Here is a 27,490-nt window from a genome sequence, read left to right on the forward strand (position 1 = left end):
AAATCGCTCCAAATTTTACTAAATATTATATAACATGCTATATCATAAAGAAACATTTTAATGCAGATATATGTAAACAGAATTGCTCTAAGAAAATTTATTTTTATAACACTAAGATTTCATTTAAATAATGGAAGAAACAAATCTATTTCTGGCATACTGCTAATACAACTCAATCCATTACCAATGCATTTATAATCACTCTGAGTATTAAATTCTATCAATGAAATGTATTTCTTTTAAACAATGATCAGGAGAAAACAGTAGAGGCAAAATCATTATGGAGACATAAACTTGCTCTAAACACTCTATGCTTAGATTGTAAAACTAATGTTTTACCAAGAGAGTATTGAAATATAAAAAAGATAAGCAAATTAATACACAATGTTAAGATAAATATAGATTATTTAAAGAAAAAGCAATGGAAAAATACAAATTAAAATAGTATAGAAATTTTTATAATAATCCATGAAATTAACACAGTTTTAGATAAAGAGTTAATAAAAAATGGGAATAACCATAATCCAGAATTTATGAGATGGAAAAATTATTTACTTAAAACTTAAGAGTATTTATAGATATCCTTGGAAAATATGCATTCTCCAGGAAGCGCACAATAATCTTTTTGTTTTTGTTTGATTTGGTTATTATTTTATTTTTAGGTCAATGGAATGTTTCCACATATTATACCACCAACATGAGAAAAAAAGTATCACTGTTTCTTTGAAGCTTGGTAAGTTTAACCACAATTTAAATCAGTTCTGTGTCATGCCAATTTAGATCACTCTTTCACTGGGAATACTCTTTTTTCCAAAGCAGATTTATAGTTCTATAAAATATTTGAATTTTTTTTTAATTTTTTTTGTTGAGATGGAGTCTCACTCTGTCGCCCAAGCTGGAGTGCAATGGCTCCATCTTGACATCGCAACAGCCACCTCCCGGGTTCAAGCTACTCTCCTGCCTCAGCCTCCTGAGTAGCTGGGATTACAGGCAGGCACCACCATGCCCAGCTAATTTTTGTATTTTTAGTAGAGACGGGGTTTCACCATGTTGGTCAGGGTGCTCTCGAACTCCTGACCTCACGATCCACCACCTCAGCCTCCCAAAGTGCTGGGATTACAGGTGTGAGCCACTGCATCCAGTCATTAATTTTTATCAGTGTTGACTATTTTGAAGGGTATAACTAAAGATGCCCTTGGTTGGATTTAACTAATAAACAAAATAAATTTATTGATAGGATGTTTTAATGAAATCTTATCCTAAAGAACATTACTTTTGTAAAAAAAAAAAAAAAAATTAGAATGTACCCTTTATGAAACTACAAAAATATTTCTTTAGAAGTTCTCAATTGTAAATGTGTAAGGATGTCATTCTGCCACTCTATACTGGTGCTATTAAACTGTCAATTGAGATGTATTATTTAATGATAAATACTGTTGAATGCAGGATTACAGATACTTCTTTTTAAACCACTGGTTATTTTGCAAATTACTTGTCCTCAAACTGTGGATTATATTTTCTAATTTTGTCAGATGATATTCCAAGGCTGCCTTTTCTCTTCTCATTTTAGAGGTATGAGAATTTTAATTTCTACTTCTGAGCCTCTGCCTTTCATCTTTGGAATATTTTGTCTTTTTTTTTCTCCTTGTTTAATCTCCTTTTTCCTTCATGTTTAAGTCTTGCATGTTCCTTTACTCTAATATTATTAGTGTTTTGGTTGGAAGAGATAATAAACTCAGGCGGTCAATCTGACCTTCCTTACCTGAAGCTGGGTTAAATATTTGTGAATTTGTCTCTTAGTTTCAATGTGGAGAGCATTGTAAGGATGCTGGGTGGGGGGTTCTGTGATATTCCACAAAGTCCTGGTACATGCTGTTTGTGAATCCAGTGTAATCAACAGAAAGAAACACAGACATGTGGATGGACTTTCAGTCCTAGAAATCTTAGAATACAGGTGGGAAGGCACCAGGCTCTGGGCACTGGAGCAGAATTGCAGTCACTGGGACAGTGTCCAGTCTCCAGTCCCATTTCCTAAAGGACAGGAACAGCAGAGAACTTCTTAAGATCTATTTGTTCTATGCATGACACATCTCGTGCCCAATTCTGTCACTAAATATTTTTTGCAATTTAATCATTGATGCTTTTATGACATATCTATTTGTATTCCATAATTTACTAAATTTGCAAATGTTTGACTTAGAATTTACTAAATTTGCAAATGTTTGACTTAGAATGCTAACCAACATATAAATAACTGCTTATATGTAATTATCAAATCATATTCAATTTAGGGAACTTATAGTCTAGTAGCAGTAGATAAGTCAGAAACATAAATAACATTATATATGTATTACTTCTTTTTCAATGTCACCTAATAAGTGGCTTTAACCAAGGAACTCCCACTGAATCAGTCATGTAGCTGAGCACAGGGCTGCTATCAGTCTACACAGAGTCTTGACCGGAATTATTAAAAAGTAGCCTTTTCACCACATGGAGGAAGCCCCACTTGGCTCCACACTTGGCAAGGGGAGTCTGGGTGGATCTCAGCCATCTCTCTCCTTTTGGACCAGGCATCTCCATAGAAAGAACAACCTAAGTGGCTAGATTTAAAGGGAAGCTGTGGCTGGGCTGTCCTCTGGTCCCTTTCTTCTGTAACACCCAAGCATCCCTGGGCTCTCTGGCAGCCCCAACCCATCAGTGTGATACATTCACACACCCAGATGTCTGTGAATCACTGTTGTTGATCCAACTAATTCTAAAGCTGGGACTCAGCCACTGAAATAATGTGTGAACAACAGAAATATAGAAACATGGGAACAACAAAAATTCAGAGGAGGAGGATTTGCAGATTATATGTTGACATGTTGAAAAACGAATAAAGTTAATGGGGAAAACTTGCGAGATCTGAGATGAAATTTAAAAAGAGGAAAAAATGCAGTCTAACAGAATATGTATCTCCTGGTACATACAAAAGAACTCAGGAACTATTTCCTGCGTGACATTACGCCAGCAGCTGAAGGAAAATCAAATAGAAAGAAACAGAAAATTTTTGCATACATGCAATTTTTCTAATCTTTACAGTTCTATTTTAGAGAAAAGGAAAAGGAAATGAGTTCCTCCTCCAAAATGAGAATCTGAGGTTTAATTAATATGCCCGAGGTCACACAGCTAATAAGAGCCTGGCCTCAAGCACATGTCTGTCTGGCTTCAAACTCCAGAATGATTTGAATATACTCTGTCAACTCACAGGAGCTGTGGGAACCCCCTAAGCTCTAGTGCATCATCCAGAAACTACTTTACCTTCACTGTACTTCTGACCTTAGCGAGTGCTGCATACGAAGACCATTCTGCTTTTGCCAATTTCATTAAATTTATAAACGAAAGTATGATGACCTATTAATAGACATACATTTGAGTTACAGGAATCACCACACAAACAAGGTCTGAAAATGTGTACACATAGCTCCAATAGATCAAGTGAGAAGGCAGTAGGAGACAAAAGCTATTGTTAGAAATAGAGGGTAAGGAAGAGGTCAAGTGTCAGCAGAAGACAGGGGTGACTAATTATACTTACAGAGAAGACATATGAAGGAAGTACATTTTTCCCATCCTTTTACTTAGAAGATAAGCTGCAAGCCATTGTGTAACCAGATTATATGGGTGATCACAGAGATGAGGAATCTTGAAACTTGAACTAATGTAGCTTGAAATTTGAACAAATGTAGTTCAAGGTCCAATTACACATTGGACTAGCTATTGACAGCCAGTCAATGTAACATTTCAGTGTTAATCATTTTCAGGCAGAGTTATCTTTCTAGAAAAAGGTTTTTATTTTCATCACTCTGCTATTTAAAGACCTCAGTGGATTACTTCTACTAACAAAATAATCTAACATCTTTAGTCTCATATGTAAGATCATCTAGAACCTAGCTACACACACAAATATATCCCTTTAATAAACTCTCCCTTTTGCCTAGGTAATGTTAATCTATATTTGCAATTGGAAGAGTCCTGATATGAATTCACCTATTCCCCTTCCATTTTGTTCCTTCCTATAGATACACATAACTTTCTTGTGTCTTGGTCCTCCTCAATTATAGTAGAGACCCACATAGAAAATGAAGTCCATCAGACTACATTTCCCATATGCTATTATCTCCAAACCTGCAAATGAACTTGAATCTACACCTATACTTTCACTAGTTACAAGGAAATAGTAACTATTTCCTATATTTCCACTTCTCCAGTGTCTCAACTCCCACATTCTGAATTGTAGCTCCTCCTTCTTCTTCAGGAACCTGAAATTCTATTGATTCTCCTTCTTTGTGTTTTCAACCTCTGTCTATGGTTACCTTTTGCCAACTTTAGAGTATGTCACTCACATTTTAACGACTATTGTAACAGTGCCTCCTAGAGACATATGCAGGCCAGAATGATCCAATGACAAGAGTCTTGCCTCTCTATCATTATTGTATCTATCAACATCTTTTAAGAAAGAAAGAGAGAGAAAGGAAGAAAAGCAAAGAAGGAAGGAAGGAAGGAAGGGAGGGAGGGAGGGACAGAGGGAGGGAGGGAGGGAGGGAAGAGGGAGGAAGAAGGGAGGGAGGAGGAGGGAGGAAGTGGCGGAGGGAGGGAGGCGAGAGAGAGAGAGAGAGAGAGAAAGACAGAGAGAGAGAGAAGGGGAAAGCGAGGGAGGAAGTAGAAGAAGAAAGCATGGAGGAAGGGGGAGAGGGAGGGCGGGCAAACTGAAAAATTACAGCCTTCATTTGTCCTGGGCTTCATTTTCTCTTGTTTTCTTTCTTCTTCTTTCTGTCCTCCCTGCTCTACTGAAACCACTCTCAGCAAGGTCATTAACAATCATCCTGTGAACAAGTGTGACTTTTTTTGATCCTTTGCTCTGTTAAGCTCTTCCCAGCTTTTAACACTCAACTGGCCACTCTTTCCTTTTCAATAAACTCATTTCTTGGTTTCAGTGATACTGTGTTATTCTGACACAAACTTCTTTTTCACAGTCTTTCTCTTAAATGTTTGTGTTCATGAACTCATATTGGGCTGTCTGCTTTTCATAGTTCACCTTTTTTTTGGCTCCTCTTATGAGTTTTATGAAAATAGCCCACCTTAATCTTGAAGCCAAATCTCTCACCTCAATTTCTTCTCTTTCTGTCTCACCTTCCATATCCAATGGGTCAACAAATTCTAATAGTTCCTCCTCCAAAATGTCTAAAACGTCTCTCCTTCCCTTCATCTCCACTGCCATCTTCCTAGCCGTTCCTCACCTGAACTCCTGCAGTCACCCCCAACTGGTCTCCCTGGTGCCACTCTTGCCACAAAGCAATTCATTCTACTCACAAACCCCTTTCAATCTTATAATGTCTATTCTGAGTTTTAAATCCTGCAATGATTTCCCAGCTCCTTACTGTGAAATCCATGGCCTGGATGGCTTAACATGCTCAGCCTCTGCCTAGCATTACAAGTTCTCCCACCACTTTCTTGCTGCAATTATCATTTTAAAACGTGGTTACTGGTTCAATCATAACTCTCTAAGCCTCTCAGCTCTGTCTCTCATTCTGTCTGCCACACTGTAAATTCAGGGCAATATAATTCCTTTTTCCTTTTTTTGAGACAGCTCTGTCACCCAGGCTGGAGTGCAATGGTATGATTACGGCACACTGCAGCCTCAACCCCGAGCTCAAGTGATCCTCCCACCTCAGCCTCCTGAGTAGCTGGGACTACAAGTACACACCACCATGCCCAGCTAATTTTTTTGTGTGTTTGTTTGTTTTGTAGAGACAGGGTCTCTCTATGCTGCCCAGGCTGGTCTCAAACTCCTGGGCTCAAGAGATCCTCCTGCCTCTCAGCCTTGCAAATTGTTGGGATTACAGGCCTGAGCCACAGTGCTCAACCTAAATTCCTTTCATGTCCTCAGTGGGACATGACTCATTGCCCCGATTGTTTTCTTAAATTGCCCCTCCTTCCCTCAGCATACTCTTGCGTAACCTGCTGGTAAAGCTCAGATATTGCTTGACTGGGCTGCCTTCACTAACCCCTCAAGCCTCGTTAGGTTCTCTTCCTGTGTGTATTCGCGACCCCTGCACTTCCTGTATCCAAGTTCCCATCACATTTTTGGGGATTTTTGTTTTTGAGACAGGGTCGCACTCTGTCGCCCAGAATACAGCATAGTGGTACAATCACAGCTTCCTATAGCCTCCATCTCCTGGGCTCAAGTAATTCTCCCACCACAGCCTCACAAGCAGCTGGGACTACAGGCACCAGTCAACATAACTAGCTAATGTTTTTTATTTTTTTGAGACAGAATTTCACCATGTTGCCCAGGCTCTTCTAGAACTCCTGGGCTCAAGTAATCCTCCCTCTTCGCCTCCCAAAGTGCTGGTATTACAGACATCAACCACTATCCCTAGCTCACAACTTGTATTTTAATTGCTTGTCAGTGAAGACAGGAAGAAGAGAGACAAGATGTATACTGATCACAGGCAGCCAGAACTTGGCAGATAACAAGTACTCAACAGACGTTTTGAATGAACCATAAAGACTGATATAAAAATTCATATATCCTTAATAATTATCCTTAATTATTTATTAAGAATAATTTTTTATCCTTAATAATTCATTATATATGTGTGTGCAAACCATTTCCAGCTTTAAAATGTGGATTTAATAACTCTTAACAAATGTGTGAGTTGTTTTCCGGAAGTCCTGAGTTAAAAACCTTCTACAACATGTATTGTTATGTAAACGTGTCTGGGATGAATAAACTCTAACTGGATTTTAAAGTCAAAGTCCCTGAGCTCAGAGTAGATAAAACCACGTAAGCAACACCATTCTTAGAACTCATTCAGAAGGCACTTTTTTGTTTCACTGTTTACACTATTTTACTTGTCCAGTTATAATGAGGCTAATTTTTTTTTTTTTTTTTTTTTTTTTTGAGACGGAGTTTCGCTCTTATTACCCAGGCTGGAGTGCAATGGCGTGATCTCGGCTCACCACAACCTCCGCCTCCTGGGTTCAGGCAATTCTCCTGCCTCAGCCTCCTGAGTAGCTGGATTACAGGCACGCGCCACCATGCCCAGCTAATTTTTTGTATTTTTAGTAGAGACGGGGTTTCACCATGTTGACCAGGATTGTCTTGATCTCTTGACCTCGTGATCCACCCGCCTCGGCCTCCCAAAGTGCTGGGATTACAGGAGTGAGCCACCGCGCCTGGCCTAATTCTTTTTTAATATATTGAGAGAGCTTTCTAAAAATAAGAATTGTGGCTGGGCACAGTGGCTCATGCCTGTAATCCCAGCAGTTCAAGAAGCTGAAGTAGGCAGGTTGCCTGGGCCCAGGAGTTCAAGACCAACCTGGGCAATGTGGTGAAACCCCTTCTCTACCAAAAAACACACAAATTAGCTAGACATGGTGGCGCCTGCCTGTAGTTCCAGCTACTCAGGAGGCTGAGGTGGGAGGATCACCTAAGACCAGGGAGGTGAAGACTGCAGTGAGCCATGATCACGCCACTGCACTCCAACCTGGGTGACAGTGTGAGACCCTGTCTCAAAAAAATAAAAATAAGAATTGTCCCAAAAGAAAAGCCTTGGGAGTTGGTGAATTCATTATTAACAGCCTCTAAAAGAAAAGATCTTTTTCAAAGACTGGTGTCTTTTAAACCTAATTGTTTGATAAATAGCTATGCCAGATAAGTAAAGTCATTTACAAATCTAAGCACCTATATTTTTACAAAATATTTATGAGAAATGACTCATTTTATTTTCCTCTCTACTCTCCCACTGATTGTATTCCATTAGCTTCAAGAACCCACCCTTATTTTTTTAATTATTTATATACTGTATATTCCTTAAAAACTGACTCTAACATATACTTATTTTAAATGACTAAATTATACAGATATGTACTATATTTCCTTAGGAAAATGAGCAGGCATATTTGCTGGCTCTGTAAGATGCGCAGAGACGAATCTAAGAGGCCCCCTTCAAAGTAAGTAGCATTTAAGTTTCTATGGTGATTGTGAAGCATATTTATCAGATGATAAATAGGTATATATTTATGAAACTATTATAACATATTTCGTTCAGAAAGTAAAATTTGCATTTACATGAGTCACTTCAGCAGAAGAGCAGTCATGTGTTGCTAAGATTCTGTTTTCATTATTTGTGTTTTACACTTGAGAATCCAGCAGGTTAAATGCTTTAGAATCTATTATGAATAGTCTCTGTTCTTTTTAAAAAAACAAAGAATACTGTTTGTGTTAAAATGAGATTCTTCAGTCCAAAATATTTTCTTGGTTCCAACCCTCCACATACGAAGTGCCAGAAAGCTTCATCCCTAGACAAAGAAGGTAAGACTGAAAGAGGAATCAAATGTTTACTAAACTACCAAGTCTCTTCCTCCATACTTTGCCATAACTCAAAATGCAGCCATTTGGATGGGAACAGTGAAAAGAATAATGCCTGAGAAAAGGAACAGACCATTGCTTGGGACTTGCTCACCTCAACGAATCCCAGAGTTGAGAAACCCTGTTAGACTAACCATGAGTGCCTAACCAAAGCCATGTGCAGCCCTCAGTTCTGGCCACACCTTTCTGTATGGTCAGAGCCCTGGCATGCTTTAACTAAAGTACCAAAATGTCCAAAAAGGCTTACAAGCTACTGTGTGGCAGGGAGAAGGAGAAGGACGCTGCCATGGTGGGCAGGGGACATAGTAAGACCCAAAGCTCAGCATTTTAAATGACCAGTGAAGGCTACTGCACTACACAGGTACATCCAAGGACAAAGATATAACCCGCAAATTCAGGGACAGCTCTTCTTTCTTCTAATGATGTCAGAGCTTGCATTTCTTCTATCTGCCTTATAGACTCAGTGTGAGAAACGGGGAAGACCAAAAAAACAAAAATCATATTAATGGTAAGCTGCCAGATTCAGTTATTTAACAGATAAAAGTTATTTAATAGGTGCTTGGCATTCACAAACTAATTTAATTTTCATGATAACACTGTGAGAGAGACTATATTATCCCCCATTTTATAGACAATAAAATTGGGGTTTGGAGATTTTAAGTAAGACCAAGAACAACTAAGTACAGCACTGGTATTAGAACCTGGGAGTCTCAGAGCCTCCAAACCTTCTTCATTCCTTTCTCTGCAACATCATGGTGTCTTAAAGTGCTTTCATATCTATGTGGTATCCACTGCCCATCTGCCCAGAAGAATGGAGGGAACACAAAGGAGAACTTCTATCAGGTAAAAAAACATTTCAAATAATTCTAATAAAGGCACCTGGATAGCCATAGGCCAGCACTAAACTTGTGAGATCCTCAGAAAAAAACTATAAGCAAAAATGGGGTTCAGTTAAAAACGTAATTCTATTTCCCATCTTTACTCCCAACCATAATTACTCCAATAATCTCTCCCCATAAATCTCATGAGTCTTAGAGACAGAATAATTCTCTTACGAACAATTATCGACACTTAATTTTAAGCTAACCCAACACATTGATGACTCTTCACTCATGTTGTAGATTTTATTCTTCTCTGTATAATAGGAATGATTAGAACGAACAGGCATGCAAATAAACATTGCCTAGCTCTTTCCATTTCACTAGATTGAAAGGTTACTTTAGGTTACTTTTTCTAAAGTTCTAACAAAAGAACAATGACTCACATATCATTTCATGGAAATGTTTTTTGAAAGCAATCTTAACACAGTACACTGCTAAGCCTCCATAGTGATACAAGCAGTCCATCCAAAACTGGCAGGATTCATCTGACTTTTTGGAAAATAAAAGATACTTGACCTTTTAAAGACTGCCAATATTTTTCCATGTTCTAGGATACTTTTAATCGCTTTAACTAATCCTCTTTCACTGTGTTAGCAGCGTGCCAATGCTAATGGCTGTTCCTGAAGCACTCATTTTTAGGCTGACTATAACAGGTATAGCCAATGGACAGTGCCTGCCTCTACCTACAGCCATCTTTAATTATCTAGTGTTGAAAGTAGGACAATTAAGAATGCACCATAAATTGAATGGCAATAAACATTTTGGCTATTTCTTTTTTTTTTCCAACTTTTAAGTTCAGGAGTACATGTGCAGATGTGTAGGTTTGCTACATAGGTCAATGCACGCCATGATGGTTTGCTGCACAGATCATCCCATTACCTAGGTTATTAAGCCCAGCATCCACCATGGTGTCTTAAAATGCCTTCATCTCTGCGTGGTATCCACTGCCCATCTGCCCAGAAGAATGGAGGGAACACAAAGGAGGACCTGTATCAGGAGAAAGGGTGTTTCAAGTAATTCTAATAAAGGCACCCGGATAGCCATAGGCCAGCATCAATTATTCCTGATGCTCTCCCTCCTCCCACACCTCACCCTACAACAGGCTCCAGTGTGTATTGTTCTCCCCTGTGCGTCCATATGTTCTCAGCATTCAGCTCCCACTTATAAGTGAGATCAGGCAGCATTTGGTTTTCTGTCTCTGCATTAGTTTCTTGAGGGTACAGGCTTCCAGCTCCAGCTATGTCCCTGCAAAGGACATGATCTTGTTCCTTTTTATGGCTGCGTAGTATTTCATGGTGTATAAAGTTATATGTATTTGAGAATACAGTCTTTCGCCAGTTCACCTCATGAAGCTCACCAAAATGAACAGAATTCCAGAATCTTTCACAACTATTTTCTAAATGGTAAATGGCTTCATTTATACTGTTTAGGTCAAATGTAACTTGACATAATACACCTTGATAAAAATTAAAACCGATAGAAAAATAATTCTAGAAAATAAGAGACTGAGAAAATACTAGCTTTACGGTTACTAATTATATTATGTGAGTGCATGCAAATAGGTTTTGTGGATTAACTCTAAGATTCTAATAGATAAATAGGTAAATACTTGGCTGGTTGCAATAGTAAACAGCACATAACCTTTTAAAAAGCAATTTGGCAATTTGTACCAAAAACCTTAAAAATGTGCCTCTTTTAACCAACTTTGATTCTACTTCTGCTATTGTCCTTGAATTACTCTAACCATGTGGCCATGGCAAACCTTAAACACAGCTGGGCTACATTTGAGTTTTAATGGTGAAAAACGAGAGAAAATCAATATGCTGTTTGAGAACAATTACGTGAACTATGGAATGCCCCCTTCTAGCATATTTCACCATCACCATAAGCAATATGACTATCAATGATTATATATTTGTAATTATAAATTACAACACTATAAATGATTAAGACAATTGTGATGACATAAATTGCTAAGTGAGAGTATACACACACAAAGTATACATACACACATCAAAGAGTGTGATTACGTCTTGATTAAAAACACACAAATACAAACATAACAAATATACAAATACAAACATAAAAAAGACTTAAAAACCACACCAAAATACTAATAGTGGTAATTTGTTAATAGGGAGATTATAGGACTATGGTTCTGTATAATAGTTATTCAACTATATTTTCAAGTCTATACTATTTTCATAATTTTTATAATTTAAACAATTTAAATAGGAAAGATGACATATAAAATATCATAGGAAGATAACTTTCCAACCAAAACCATACGCGAATGGAATGTGAATGTATTTTGGTGTCATTTTCAAGATAATATAATGTTATTTAGTTCAACAAAAACCTTGAGAATATTTAGCCCAAACAGGGCTTTTTGTTTCTTTTCAAAGGCTTACTTTGGACGAAGTGTTACAGTGGGCCCAGTCTTTTGAAACTTTAATGGCTACAAAATGTGAGTATTGTGCATATGTCATCTTTGAATAACTAGCGAGTTTCGTTCTTTGTTCTTTGTTCTTCGAGGTGAAGGTGGGGGTGCCAGATGATGAATGTATGCTGTTCTTCTCACAGCCTTCTAACTGGCAACTGACACAGTTAAAAAAAGAAACCTGAAAATAGTCTGTTGTGTCAACCACTATTATTTTCTCTGGTGTTAATTAAAACAAGATTAGTCACTGTGAATATTTATTCTTCACAAGTATATGCTCAAAATCCCTTGGAAAATATGCTTAAATAGTAACACATACCATAGTCTTCTAAAGTTAGTATTAAACACAAAAACATAACTAGCTGGTCTTCCTGCCTTCCAAAGTAAGAGTAAGTTTGAGTCTAGATGTTCTAAAACTCCTGCCCAAACTTTGTTACAACTTTTCCAGTGTTTGATTTAAGTGAAACTATACATGGGTCTGAATATAGCTGTAGGTAAATATCAACATTCACGTGGTATAAATTAGAGATACCAGCAATAGATGTGAGAGAGATAAAGACGGGGCTCATGCAGTAAAAATAAAGGAGGAGGTGCATTCAAGAGAACAGTCAATCGCGTTTGGGGTCAGTAATACTGGCAGGTTGTAGAAAATGATAAAACCAGAAGATAGGTACAGAAAAAAATGTAGGGTGTAGTCACAGAAAATTCTCCTGTTGAATTTGGTGATTTTTTTAAATGGAGTGGGTTCCCTTCAATGTTGTTAATTTTTATTTAAGATCCCATGTTAGCCTCTCTGTGAATATTTCATCTGTTTAGAACTATAGACTATGAAGGAGAGTTAGCTGTGCTTTAACTCTGTGGGTGTACCGGTGGCTCTTCTGGGCAAGGCACCTTCTGTTCCTCCTTGGGGGTTGCCATGCTCACTATCTTCTCTTTCTGACTCAAGACCCTTTTTGCTATGGACTCAGTCGTCACTGTCCAGTCCAGAGAGCAATGGCAAGAGGTGTAGATCCTTGGCTACTCTTACTGAAACACATTAATCAATTTACTTCAGCCCCACCCCTAGGGCTGGGTCCACCTCTACAGGCTCGGCATTTGGGGCCATAGTTTCTTTCTTCGATGCAATCGCCAATGCCTTTCACTTATCATAGTTTATAATCCAATTTGCCAGCATGAATGGGAATTTAAAACAATCATTTTCTGGGTCAATTTTAGAACATTGAAATGGGATGAAGAGACAAAAGTGTATATTCAGTTAACTATATTGTAAATTTTTGTCTCAATCCTTTGTAATCCACATTTTGCAACCTTGCTAGATTGATCTCTTTCTTGGAGTTTCATACTCTTCATCTGCAAAATGGGAGTGATATCACTTATCCTTTCAGCTTTACTGTGCAGGTGAGATGCAAAACATCTAGCTTAATGCCGAATATAGATTAGGCACACAGTAATTGGTAGTTTCTTTTAATATTAATAAAGTACATGTCTTTGAATGGCATTCTTTTCTCTCTGCTGCCTACCAACAAGTCCAAAATCATGGTATGCAGTCCTCTCTATGCTCTCACCCAAAACATTTTCTAAGACTTATCTCTAGCTATGCCCCTTCACATAACATGCCCTCCACCAATGTGACTGTCACTTCATTTTCTACTTGTACATCTATGATTCTTCTGGTCCAGGCTTTTGTTCAAAGTCTTTTTCATCTCTACTTAACTCTGTTCATCTTTGAAAGTCAAATTCAAGTGCCATTTTCTCCAGGAAACTGCTTTGAAATTTTTCCTTTGTCTCCTATTTTGTTAGTATTAACATGTATTCTGCTTTTAATTATAGCTACTTTGTGTACTAGGTTTTTTATATAGTAGCTTTCTCATTAGACTGTCAATTCCTTGAGAGCACAGCTTGCCTATTTTATATTAACATTTATTCTGCTTTTAATTGTAGCTACTTCGTGTACTGGGTTTTTATATAGTAGCTTTCTCATTAGACTGTCAATTCCTTGAGAGCACAGCTTGCCTCTCATTTACCTTTCAAATCCCTGAGAAACTAAAAATGTGCTTTGTAGCTAATGAGCATGTAATAAATGCTCAATGAATAAATACAAAAAAAAATTAGTGAGAAAAGATCAAAACACCAAGCCATATTATATAAGCTTCTGTGCCAATTCGAGAAGCCTCATAAACAAAATGAATAGGCTTAATTATTTGGCAAGGATTTCAAGTGGTCATCTGCCTTGCTAGAATCAGCAATTCTCATGACAATCTAGTGTCATGAGAATGGACAAAGGCTCTAGCAAAGATGAGAATAGGAAAACATCACACTGCCCTTTATTTTATTTTATTTTTTTGAGACGGAGTTTCGCTCTTGTTACCCAGGCTGGAGTGCAATGGCGCGATCTCGGCTCACGGCAACCTCCACCTCCTGGGTTCAGGCAATTCTCCTGCCTCAGCCTTCTGAGTAGCTGGGATTACAGGCACGCGCCACCATGCCCAGCTAATTTTTTGTATTTTTAGTAGAGACGGGTTTTCACCATGTTGACCAGGATGGTCTCGATCTGTTGACCTCATGATCCACCCGCCTCGGCCTCCCAAAGTGCTGGGATTACAGGCTTGAGCCACCGTGCCCGGCCCCCACACTGCCCTTTATAAAAGCCAGCAAAAACAGGGTAAGAGCCTTTCCAGAAATCATATTACTATGAAGTTTATGTAAAAATTCAATAATCACATAGTTAAGCGATAAACCAAACCATTCTATGGATTATCCAGCCAGTAAGATAAATCTAAGAATACGAATATTAAATGTGCCAGGGAATAAAAATGTGTTTACCTTAACCAAGGACATTAGTAAAATACATTCTTTAGCTGAGATATGCAGATGCATATTTTCACATAGGTTAAAACATTATTTCTAAGAATATGTAGCTAAGAAATACACATGAAAAAGAAATAAATCAGCCTGGGTCTCAATAGGTGAACAGGAATTGGTTTAGAGATGTTTGTTGGGGAGCCTTTAAGTCATAGTCATCAAGATATAATTAAATTCAACATCTTGGTGGGAAAGCGGGATCCAAGAAAACCATCAGTTTGAGAACAATCCAAAAGTTAGTTAGAAATTAAGAATGTCAGCAACTTAGACACATTCAATATGTGCTATTTAAGGATACATTATTCACAAATGATTTTTTAAATGTCAAAGATTTTTTTTAAAAGAGTATGTGTGCCTTTGCTTAATAATCATTCAATAAATATGTATTAAGTACTCTTTAGGCATCTGGCAGTGTGCTTAGGAAAAATATTCCACATGCTCATAAAAATAACACACACACACAAAAAGACTTTTTTTTGAAAACAGAAAGTCCCCTAGAAGAAAACAAAGAAGGCTATCATTTTTGGCACATTAAGGTAAAGTAGAAAATAGTGATTAAAGCAACACCTAGTAACACCATGAATGGAATTCCAAAGACAAAACAAATACATACTTGTTAGAAATGGTAGCCTTTGACAAAAAGTTTCATTTAAGGCTGCATACGGGGCCTGATCAGCAGTATTTTAAAGACAGAAAGATGGTTTAGAAGAAGTAAGCACAATAAAGATAAATAGGTACACCTTTCAATGAAGAAATGTAGTGTGAAACATTCCTCAGGGTTTAGTGTGAAAACCAGTATCATTAAAAACTCTCCACAATGAATTAGGCAGAAAGCACCCTGAAAATTCCCAAGTATACGGGTTACAGAAACTTCTCCAAGTTTCCAAACATCTAAGTTTTAAGGAAATAACTAATTTTCAAATGGGCACAGAATTAGTGAGACGTTTTTAGACCAGCCAGGAAAGTTTGTCTGAGCCATTAGTCATCTCCCATAAAACTATATAAAATAACCTAAGATTTTTTATTTGAATGATATTGACCCAAACTATGGCACTACACCCAAAAATATGGCTAAAATTTCAGGCATTTCTAGGATGAAAACAGAAAAAAAAAATCATGCGGCTTTCTGAAGGCTTAACATCAGTAGAGATACAGGAGAACTAGAAAAGATACAAAAAAAAAATGCATCTGAAATAACATGGGGAACTACAGTCACCTAAAATCCAAGGACTGAAAAAAAATCAAAATCTATAATGTCAGAAAAAATTGAGCTAAATCACAAAAGTTGAGAATAGGGATTGCCCATTGATATTTGAGTTCATTATGTTTCATATAAATAACAAGAAAGTTAGTAAAACCACCACTAACTGCCTTTGATGACCCATTCAATCCTGCCTTGTGTCTGGCAGAGGTTCCCAGGTTCCCAGCACCAGAGACACTGGGGTAAAAGAGGCACAAGCAGTCAATGTGCTCAGCTGTTGTGCTCCCTCTAGAGGGAGGAGACAGACAAGCAAGCAAACAAGTAGATGAATAAATAACTACAAAGTGAGAAGTGCTTTGAAGAAAATAAAACCAGGTGATATGAAAAAGAAAGGCAGGCTCAAGAGTGTAATTCAACTGGATACTTAGAGAAGCACAGTCAGAAGGGGTAAACTTTGAGCAAAGAGCTGAATGATGAGAAGCAGCCATGCTGGGGTCTGTGGGCAGAGTGGTGCAAGCAGAGGAAAACCACATTTAAAAGGCCCTGAGAGATGAGTGAGGACAGCGTGTTCACATAATCAAAAGAAGCTCAACATGACAGAAGCATAGGGCCCCACAGGCCACATGAATAACCTTAAATTGCAAAGTAGCAAGATTAAATGTACTTTTAAAACATCCCCCTGATTCTCTCCTGAGGAAGTAAAGTAGAAAGACTAGCTAGAAGGCTGCTGCAATAATTCAGGTAAAATTGGAACTCGGTAAGGAAGACAAGGCTGGGGGAATTTGCACGTAAATGCTAACAAAAGCCATAGGGCTATGAGACCACTGAGAGGCAGAGTTCAAAGAGAGGAAAACACACCCAGAGATGAAATTTAGGTGTGTATCACTTCCAAGTCCAGGTAAGCAGAGAGGTCAGCGAAGTGGATGGAAAAGGAGCAAAAGTGAAGTAAGAATGACCAAAATAGCACATTATCGTGGAAGCCAAAGAAGGGAGTGTTTCAGGAAGGAAGATGCAAATTGTCAACAAGCTGAGAAGTCAGGTGAGGTGAGGAACAGTGACCTCTAGACATGGCAATATGAAAGTCAACAGTGCCTCAATAAGAGCAGTTTCATGGGTGTAGTGGAGACAGGTAGAAACAGAAGTGAGACATAGGATAGGGAATCATTTACATAAGTTTTGCTCTGGAGGTCTGCAGAGAAAAGAGCAGTGACTGAAAGCAAAAATGAGGTCAACAACAGTAGTTTGAGCCAGTCGTTGTTACTAGTTATATTTGGGAAATAAGCAATATATTTATATGATGATGGCAACTATTCATGAGGAAGAAACTGATGACACAGAAGAGAGTGGAGATGATTATAAGAACAACAGAGGAATGCAAAGTGATGGAAAAAGCAAAAGTAGGAGGAAACCAGAAAAAAATTGTTTGGCCATCCCGAAAAGAAACAGGGAAATTTGCCTCAGGAGGGAGGTTATAAAGGAATACAGATGGAAGTACTCTGGTTATTTGCTGGAGAGAAGACAGTGAATATCCATCTGATTAATCTGTGCTCTCAGTGAAGTTTGAGGCAAGGTCTCCATAGATTGCTGAGAAGAGGATGTGTTAGTATGTTTTAATGTAACAAGGGAGAAGGTATGAAACAGTTTCTGCAGATTGAGAGAGCCATAATACCATGGAAGAATCACTGGATAACTGGGCAGTGTTGAGTGTCTGTTTAAAATCTGAAGCTATTATTTCAAATGCAAGACCACAGCTGTATATTTTTCTCTGGCTTGTTCATGTTGCCCCAACACACGCACAGAGCAGACATTAAGCCATTCCAGATAAGCAAGTGCTCTGAATCATAGAGTTCGCTTCAGTCTTCTGATCAAAATCATCCTTGAATGCACTATTTTCTACCCTTTCCAAATTATCACAATCCCATGCAGACAACCTTAGAAATGGCAGTTAATTAGTGTAGGGTTGCCATACTGCCGAAGACAATGAAGAGCTCCATATCATGATCCATCTGTGTGGACTGGTGCAACTTCATCAGCATCGGCGCAAAGCAGGCAGCAGAAGTTACTGATGGTTACTGTTGCTCCCTGTGTACATCCTGATCCCAAAAGCAGAGTCATTCTCTTAGCTTTCTTCATCTGTGCAAGCTTCTTTGCTGCTCAGCGTGATTGGCAGTTTCCTACACTATCACTTATTCCAATCTCTGCTACCTACTGCTGTTGCCATGGTTCCCTTCATCAACCCTCACATGACCTGCACTGCCTTGCCTCTACCCTTTCCACTTAGCACTTTTTGTCTTCTTTAACTTCTCATGCACTTCTTCACTTTGCAAAGGGGAAAAAAGACCTGGCCTGGTATAGATATCACTGTTACATAAGTACATTCTTTTTGGTATTGCTTCCAGAAAAGCAAAAAGTAGTAGCATATCAGATGTAATCCTGTGGTCTTTAGTGCTTCTTAGATGTTGAATAATTAGGGTCTGTCTTCTTCACTTTTCAAGAGCCACAGAGTCATTTTAAAACATAGAAACATGAGGGATCCAAAAGCCCAGACCGACATTTGTGTGTTCAGTAGCAGGCCGTGTTGAGGCACTGGGTACATAAAGATGAGTAAGCTGCAGTCCTAGTCCTCTAAGAGTTCTCAGTGAATGGGAGGATAATGGAAGGAAACCACAGCAAAGAGGGCTGACCTTTGTCACTGGGGCAATGGGAATTGTTGAGGGGGAAGGGTTGTGGGCTAGATTTTTGTTTTAAAGGGTTTTCTCTAATAAAATTACAGAGAAAATTGAAACAGGATCAGAAAGATGAATCGAGGCTTCTTCAGATTCGATGGTTTACAAATATATCTAAAAAATCATAAACAAAAATAGTATGTAAAAGGAGAACAGAAGGTAATACAATAAAGATAACAGAGATGTGTCTTTAGTGTATAAAGAGATACTAGCAATGCAAAGAAAAAGAGACAAACAATTTCGAATTCACAGAAAAAAGAAATGGTCAGTAAAAATGAAAAACTGTTTAAGCATTAATATTTTAAAAATGCATATTTGAACAATTACAAGTTACTGATTTCGCCACGTTAGATTGGAGAGGGTGGAGTAAGTCAACACTGCCACTGCCACTGGGAATGAAAAATAATGAAATCCTTCTGAAAGCAATTTTATAATATGTATCAAGAGTCTCCAAAAACCATTACATCTTCAGTCTAAAAATTCTACTACTTTAAATCAATTATTTTCTCTAAGAAAATAGATATTCAAAAATTTATAGGCCAAAATATTCAATGTAGGATAACTTATAACCAAGAAAAGGGGAAACAATCTAAATTTCAATAATAATTGGGAGGCTAAATATATTATGGCCTCACCCATCAATAGACTATTATATGATCATTTAAAGTGAAAAGGAGAAAGTGTTTGCTATGTGCTATTAACTACGAAAGAATATGAATGATACACAATTTCTTTCATATTATAATGCCGATAAGATCATTCCAGTGTGTACCTGTGTTTGTATAGATGAATGAATTCTAGCTAGGTAGGCAATTAGTCATGAAAAAAAGATTAAAAGAATGAAAGGAAATAAACCAAAATGTTAAACAGGGCTTATTGCTTTACTAGACGTTTTCTGCATTAAAAATGGCCCACAGTTCTTTAAGCTGTGTTTATAGTATTAATAATATTATTAATAACAATAAGGTAGGAGAAAAATCAGAAATTATTAATAGCATAGAAGCCATAACAGAGAATTTTAATAAAACTGAAAATTCACTGTAAAACTCCACACAGATTATTGTAGAATTATGAAATGCATGATCCCCAGTGGTACAAATTGAAAATAAAATGAATTTAAAATTGGTTTAGAGGCATTTCTAATGGTGCTACAACATAGCACACCTTTGGGATTTCCTGCCTGATGTAAGCCTTGCAGTCTTACAGAAAAATATCATTCTGGAATAGATGGGCTACTGTTCTGACTCAGCCATGAGAAAGCCCACGTTTCCCTTCTGCATCAAGTACACTGGCATGTGTCACCTTATGTGTCACAGAAATACTAATTTTAGTGAATAGTTTTAGAAGAACAGGCTAGAGATTTCCCCAGGCACCACTCTCACTCTTTAAGGAAAAAGTATACACTATGTATGACATAAACCATTTCTTTTATCCTCCCAATTTAAATGAGCAATTCTGTTGTTTATCCCTTATTCATGCTGCTCAAGCAGAATCTCTTGAGCATAAATGTTCTGGAATTAGTATCATTTAAAACTTCAGAACAGCCCACATTGCCTGATTTAGAAAAGGCTTTTCCACCTTGTAATTCACTTGTTGTGTGAATCAATAGAAGTTCTAAACTGAGCAATTCAGCTGTGACTTTAGTAGTAACTAAGATTCCCAGAGCACTTTTACACAAATGCATTGTCAGCCACTAGCTTGAGGAACTTGCAGCATTTTGAGACAAAAATTAGCCTGATAAAGACAGAATTCTGTAAAATATGCCAGTCGCATGAGTCTACTCATTCTGTACACTAGAATTAGATCTGAAATATCAAACAGGTTCAAGTAGTCCAGCTTTCATTAGTTATCACACAGTAACAAGTGACATAAAATCCTTGCGATTTACAGTAATAAAGATTCACTTCTTTTTCATGATACACAATAGCTAGGGTCAGCTCCAGCTCTATTCCATGCATTCATTCCAACCTTCAGGCTAAAGGAGCAGCTCTTTTCTAGAATATGCTCTTCTTTTGGTGGCTGTGAGACATGGGAAACTGAACCACATGATTGTTCTAAAACCTTCTGCTTGAACATGTCCATGGCACTTTTGCATGTATTTCATTGCCTAACACAAGTTCAATGACCAATCCTGATATTAAACAGGACATGGAAGTATAATACCCTGACACAAAGATCAGGAAATAACTGAGGAATAATACTACAATCTGCCGCATCAAGTATCTGAAATATATCATATTTTAATGGTATATATAGAATATTATATATCTAAGCAGTATATATAGAATACTATATATTCATGCAGTATATATAGAATACTACAACTTTGGATTTATAATCTGTGTATTTATGTGTGGAGAGATAGATAAAGGAAATAGACTGTGAAGACAGAAAAAGAGATAGACAGACAGACAGACAGACAAAGCAATGCATATGTGGTTTCATTAGCAAAAGACTTTGGTATGTCAAGAACTGTAGAGCCATTTGGCCAGCCAAAAAGAAGCAAGGATACTGCTTCCAATCTATTAGGAAGGAAATTAAAGAAACCAGATACAGATACGGTTGGTTCTAAAATGATAATCTATACACATTTTACTCTACAATTAGGCTAAACATTAATATAAACACAAATTCAGAATACTAGCTTGCAATCTAATATTGGTCTCCATATCATTTTCCTGACCCTACCTACTCACCCACTCAACCCATCCAAGTAGACTGTGTGACTGTCATTCCATGATCCATAGATTTTTATCTGGCATCTCATTTTTTTCTGTTCCATAGCTAAGTACAAACTATTTAAATATTGGCTTCCAACTTTACTTGTTAAGCCACAAACAGCCTTTTGTTCTGATTTATTTGTTCATTTGTTTGTTTTTTGGTTTGCCCATGATTCAGCTATCTCTCTAATAGGAGTACCAATTCCTGCATCAGTGTTCTCTATTCCCACCTTTCTGTGCCTATGTGAGACAACACACAACTTAGAGTCACTTCAGTGTGAAAATAAACTTCTTGTTTGAAATCCAAAATATACCTCCCACACATTGGATAGGAATATCTAATCGATATCATTTTCTATGTTACATTTATATAATGCCTCCACCTCATCTGTCCTCTTAACTCATGTCATGTTATGTCCTTGTTATACCATCACCCACACAATGTCCTGAAGGCTGCATTTGCTCACATGATAATAATGCCATGCTCCAATTTTGAGTATTCCTAGGATACAATATTCATATTCAGCTTTCCCCAACTCCAATGCCTCCTTAGAAGAGATCTACTTCTATTTGCATTCTTCTTCTTGAAGACAAAATACTTTGTTATCTTTGTTCCTTTATCACTGCTAACAAAGCCAAGCTATGAAGGAGCCTGGCTTTCTGGTGCTAGAAAACTTGATATGATCTCTTAGATGAAGATCCAGGAAAATATGATCTTACTCATCATTTCCATTCCATCTGGCCACTATTATTTCTCATAACAGTAAATGAAACTGACCAAGATACTGTTAATAAAAATCCTATGCTTTTGGAGGTGATAGATATGTTTATGGCATTGATTGTAGTGATGGTTTCTTGAGTGAATACTTATCTCCAAATTCATCAAGTTGTACTAAATTATGCACAGCTTCTGGTAAACGAAATATCCTATGATAACAATCTCTAAGTGGTCATTATTCAGTATGCCTACAAAAACATTTCTAGTAACATCAATTGAAAGTTACATTATTGTTTTCTCATTTAGCAGTCTAATTCCTCAGATATACCAAGAGACTTTCTAGTCCCCCCAAAATTTAATATCTTTAACCTTGAGAATACTTGGTCCTCCCAAAGATTCCAATTACTATGCCATATTTGTGAGAGCTCTCCTAATCCTCTTCTTCAAATATAAAGTAGTGTCTCAATTGGAAAAGCTCCTATGTTTATCCTTATCTAGGTGCTTCAGAAAGGCCGTTTATGTTCAGAACTGGAGATAAGAACCTCTGGCATCAAGTGCCATTTGATGGTTACGCTGCACATAATCCCTATCCTGTACTAGATTCTGAGATAGTTTCTAGCATCCCCTTTGAATTTTTATTCCTTGCCTGCTCCTTTACATATGGCTTGAAACACAAACCATGAATATGAAGTTAAAAGTTTTCATCTATCTGTGTTCTGCTCTGAATGGACATTGAGAAACACTCCAGGGTATACAAACTGATTAGAGTATCACTCTTACATGGCTTGGATATTTTTCTCCCAACCTTGACCAAGAAGTTTACATTTGAAGCCCTGCTCTTACCCTACCATTTCGTGTGAGGTCTTAGATTTTTCATGTTAGCTTCAATGATGAGAGCCCTGTCCCTCTAAGCAGCTTAGCAGCTTAAAGTCCTTTTCCTAGGTTCTTCTAATGTCTCCTGTCCTATCTGTCCTAGACCCATCTACACTGGTGGGCATTTTGCTCTGAGTGACTCCTAATAAAGGGATGACCTCACCAGTGATCAGCATTGTCAAAACATGCTTCAAATGTTAGCTCTAAATGTGTGATAGACATGAAAATTGATATATAGAGATAGATGTAAAATATTTACGTGTTAAATAATTTGTGAGTTTTTAATCAGACTTTTTTTTAACTGCATTGCTTAGATTTTTTTGGTGAGTTTGACCCATGAAAATAAACTGATTTCTCCTCCACTTTTAGATGGTCCAACCGTCTATGCAGCATATTTAAAAATGGAGCACAGTGATGAGAATATTAAATTCTGGATGGCATGTGAAACCTATAAGAAAATTGCCTCACGGTGGAGCAGAGTTTCTATGGCAAAGAAGCTTTATAGGATTTACATCCAGCCACAGTCTCCTAGAGAGGTAACTACCTGACAATGACAGAAATGGAAATCAGTTCATGCCCGCAAGGGCACTAATATCTGTCAAGCATCCATAAGTGCCGGGCACTTTACAACCAGTATCTCCTAAAATGCCATAAATTCAATATAGCTGACCTTATTTCACAGACAACAAACCTGAGACTCTGAGAACTTGTCCAGTGTTGCACAGCCGTTAAATGGTAAAGTTGGATTCAAAATTAGATCTACTGGGTCAAAGCTTTTCCCCATTAAATTATCTTATTTTCTAGGAGACTTAAAAGAAAAAAGGAGTCTGTGGCAAAAGCATTGGCCTTGCCAGCAGGAACTGTACATACCATGAAGAGATATGTGGAAATACCTGCGTTGTTGGGCAATGAGAACTAAAAAAATCCCATAAGGGAACAGAGAGGACAGTGTATGAGATTTCTATCGTGCAGGGCAAGCCCATGTTATTGACACATTCCCCAAAACTCTTGTCTGGAAAATACTTGGTTTATTAAAATAGCCACCTCTCTCCTCTATTTATCCAATTCTCTTCATTTTCTTCCCATTTCAGAGCATATTCAGTTAAATCAACATTTGTGACTATTAAAGGAAGATAAATTTTAAAATAGCACCAACTTCTCTTTTTTAAAATGAGATGCTTGTCTTATAAACTTCCTGGTTTATAGACTGCTACTAAAAAACCACTTACATCCTCCAGAACAAGTCATGGTTTCAGAGACTTCCCTCATCTTGAGCCTTATAATTTTATTTTTTGTTCCTCTTGGATGTGGAAGTAGATATTTACTTTTAAAAAGCACAATCCTTATTTTTTATATATCTTCCTAGATGCCAATAAAACTATAAAGAAAATTACCCTATTACACTGAAAAGGAGAGTAGGAAATAAATTAAGTCTTTCTATTATATGTGCCTTTTTCCAACAATGCTTACTTATGCTGCACATGTAATTTCACTTTTCAGATTAACATTGACAGTTCGACAAGAGAGACGATCATCAGGAACATTCAGGAACCCACTGAAACATGTTTTGAAGAAGCTCAAAAAATAGTCTATATGCATATGGAAAGGGATTCCTATCCCAGATTTCTAAAGTCAGAAATGTATCAAAAACTTTTGAAAACGATGCAGTCCAACAACAACAGTTCCTGACTGTATCTCAAAAGTTTAAACAGAAAACAGTATATTGAAAGTGGTGGGTTTGAGCTTTTAATTTAGAAAAACACAAAACCAGGAACATAGTACAAATAGAACAGAAATCAAACTATAAGTTGACTTTTAGTTCCTAAAAAGAAACAGATGCCAAAAGCAATGGAATCTAGAATTTGTATAACATGAATAACAAAATTTACAGCATACCTATGTAGTGCAATTAATATATAATGAAAAGGAGAGTCCTTCTTCATTACATAAACATTATGAAGTTTTTACGGTAGTAGTAAATTAATGGATATTTCCTTTATTAATAAAATTCACTGTCATATGAATTAGTTCTTTAAAAATTGTCAAATGAAATGTGTTTCTAGCATGAAGATGTTCTATAGAGTACTCTTAATAACTTCAATTTATAGACAAATGCCATTCACGATACAATCAATTGTATCATGAGAAATATCAAAAAGATATGTTCTTGAGAGACATTTTATCTATAAAATTTTTCTACTATTATGTTCATAACCAAACTTCTTTATCACATATATCTTCTACATGTATAACATTTCTGATGATTCTAAGCTCTTAAAAAATATATGAATTTCTTCATTTGCGCTTGCATTTACATTGCTATGAGGATATAAAATGTGGTTTCTATATTTTGAAATTTTTTTCCTTACAATGTGAACTCATTGTTGTATTGGAAATCAATAAAGCCAAATATCAACTGAAGACTTACATGATTTTTTTTCAAAGGCAAAACAAATATATTTTCTAGTACAAATAACAGTGAGAATATATTTTTTTATTTTCCATTGTTTTCCTGGAAAGTGTAGACAATTTAACACATTCATTGGCTATTACCATCCTATCACTTTAAAATATTAATAGAATCCAAATCCAACATCCATAATCCAAAGCTCATCATAATATTTATGAGTGTAGAATTTGATCTGTTCCATTTTATACTTAAAAGGGAACAAATCAGAAATTTCAAGTCCTGTAGTCCTGAAGGAAGAAAACATTCAAAAATGATTTTTCCCTATTGGAATCATTTTTAAATATGCATGTTTTCTCTTGATTGTGAAAAGTGGCTTAAAATAGACTCATTTGACCCTTGTGGGAAAGAAAGTTTTCTCTGTAATTCTAGTGATTCACTAATTGGTTTGCCACTGAATTATTTATTCCATGAGTCATTACATTTCATTGGTACCAAGAAGTGTAAATTTGGTCAGTCAGATGCTTCTGTAGTTCACGAAATCACAGGTGTTTTTCTGTAGTGCTTTCCACTTTTAAAAGATGGGCAATGTGAGTAACTACACAGTCAATCATAGCATAGGTGCTAGGAAGGCCTAAGTCACTAAACGATCTTGCTTCCAGCTCTGAAACCAAAACAAAAGAAAACTTGCAAAAAATAAATAAGTGAATAAACAAAGAAGCATCATTGGTATAATTTAAATACACTTTGATTCGGCACAATGGAAAGAATACCAAATTCATTGTCAAGAAAATTGGGCTTCAGTTCTGGATTTCCCAGATTAGCTATATAAATTTCTTCAGGTCTAGGTAAACTATAGAATATTACACAAATTTCTTATTTTCCCTGCTTCTCAGTTTTCTCTTCTTTAAAATGAGGTGATTAAAATAGATAATACCTTATTTCCTTTCCAGCTTCAAAATCCTGACTACCTTTAGTACTTTAAAAAAAAAAAATTTCCTCCTAGTGAATCATTGAAAAGTACTTTTAAATTACTTAGTTCAATATCTGAAAGTTTTTTGTGTGATATTCTCTTGCCTTGCCTCTGATTTTGTAAATGTAATACTATGACATATATTCAAAGCAGAACTTTGCCACAATAATCACTCTTCTAAGATCATGTGTTCAGATGTTTATAAATCAGGAACAATCTCTGGAGCTCCCACTTGCTCCCTTAACCTAGCCCTTCCCACACCATTCACTGCTGAAGCTGGTGTTTTAGCTCCAAGAAAAGCCCTCAAAAATTGTAGAAACCAGTACGGACGTTCCTCAAAAAATTAAACTACCATATGATCCAGTAATCCCACTTCCTTGCATTTATCCAAAAAAAACGAAAACAACATCTCAAAAAAATATCTATACCCCTGTGTTCACTGCTGCATTATTAACAGCCAAGATCTAGACACAAACTACATGTCCTTCAGCAGTTGAATGGATAAAGAAAAAGTTATACACAATGGATTATTATTCAGCCTTAAAAAGAAGGAAATTCTGCCATTTGTGCCAATATGGATGGAGCTGGAAGACATTTTCTAAGCCAAGTAAGCAAGACACAGAAAGACACCACGATCTGAATTATATGTGGAATCTAAAATAGTCAGACTCATGGAAGCAGAGTAGGATGGCAGCTGCCAGGGGCTGGAGGGACGGGGAAATGGAGATACATTGGTCAAGGGGTACAAAGTTTTGGTAATGCAGGATGAATAAGTTCTGGAGATCTAATGTACAGCATGGTGACAACAGTCAACAATACCGTATTGTATACTTGAAATTTGCTATGAGAACAGATTTTAAATCTTCTTAACACACACATGTACACACACAAATGGTAACTATGTGGAGTGATATGTTAATTAAGTGGATTGCGATGGTCATGTCACCATGTATGTGTGTGTGTGTATATATGTGTGTATATATATGTGTATATATACACACATATATATATAAACATCAACTTTTACATCTTAAATATATACTATTTTTACATATCAATGATATATCAATAAAGCTGTTGAAAGAAGCCTTCACAGACTATCCTATCATTATAAGATGCAGAAGTTTTGTGAGAATAAAATATTAATATTCTTTACGGTATTTAAACTTCACTGTATTTAAACTTTGGCAATAATATGTATAAAGTATTAGAAAGTGCATGATTTACACTGGGTGGGAGAAAACAGCTATCATTAAGATTCTTGGAGCACTGGGTA

The 27,490-nt window shown here is 36.8% G+C and overlaps 1 protein-coding gene across 1 annotated transcript; it reads left to right on the forward strand.

Annotated features, from left to right (window-relative positions):
• Positions 1 to 7,910: 7,910 nt before the first annotated feature.
• On the forward strand, positions 7,911 to 27,142 carry RGS13 (regulator of G protein signaling 13). The gene is made up of 4 exons (XM_035279351.3): positions 7,911 to 7,995; positions 11,700 to 11,761; positions 23,204 to 23,370; positions 24,335 to 27,142. The coding sequence occupies exons 1-4, from the start codon at positions 7,931 to 7,933 to the stop codon at positions 24,521 to 24,523; spliced, it is 483 nt and encodes a 160-aa protein (XP_035135242.1). The 5' UTR covers positions 7,911 to 7,930; the 3' UTR covers positions 24,524 to 27,142.
• The last annotated feature ends 348 nt before the right edge of the window (positions 27,143 to 27,490 follow it).

This window comes from Callithrix jacchus, chromosome 18 (assembly GCF_049354715.1).
Source record: "Callithrix jacchus isolate 240 chromosome 18, calJac240_pri, whole genome shotgun sequence".
Lineage (NCBI taxonomy): Eukaryota > Metazoa > Chordata > Mammalia > Primates > Cebidae > Callithrix > Callithrix jacchus.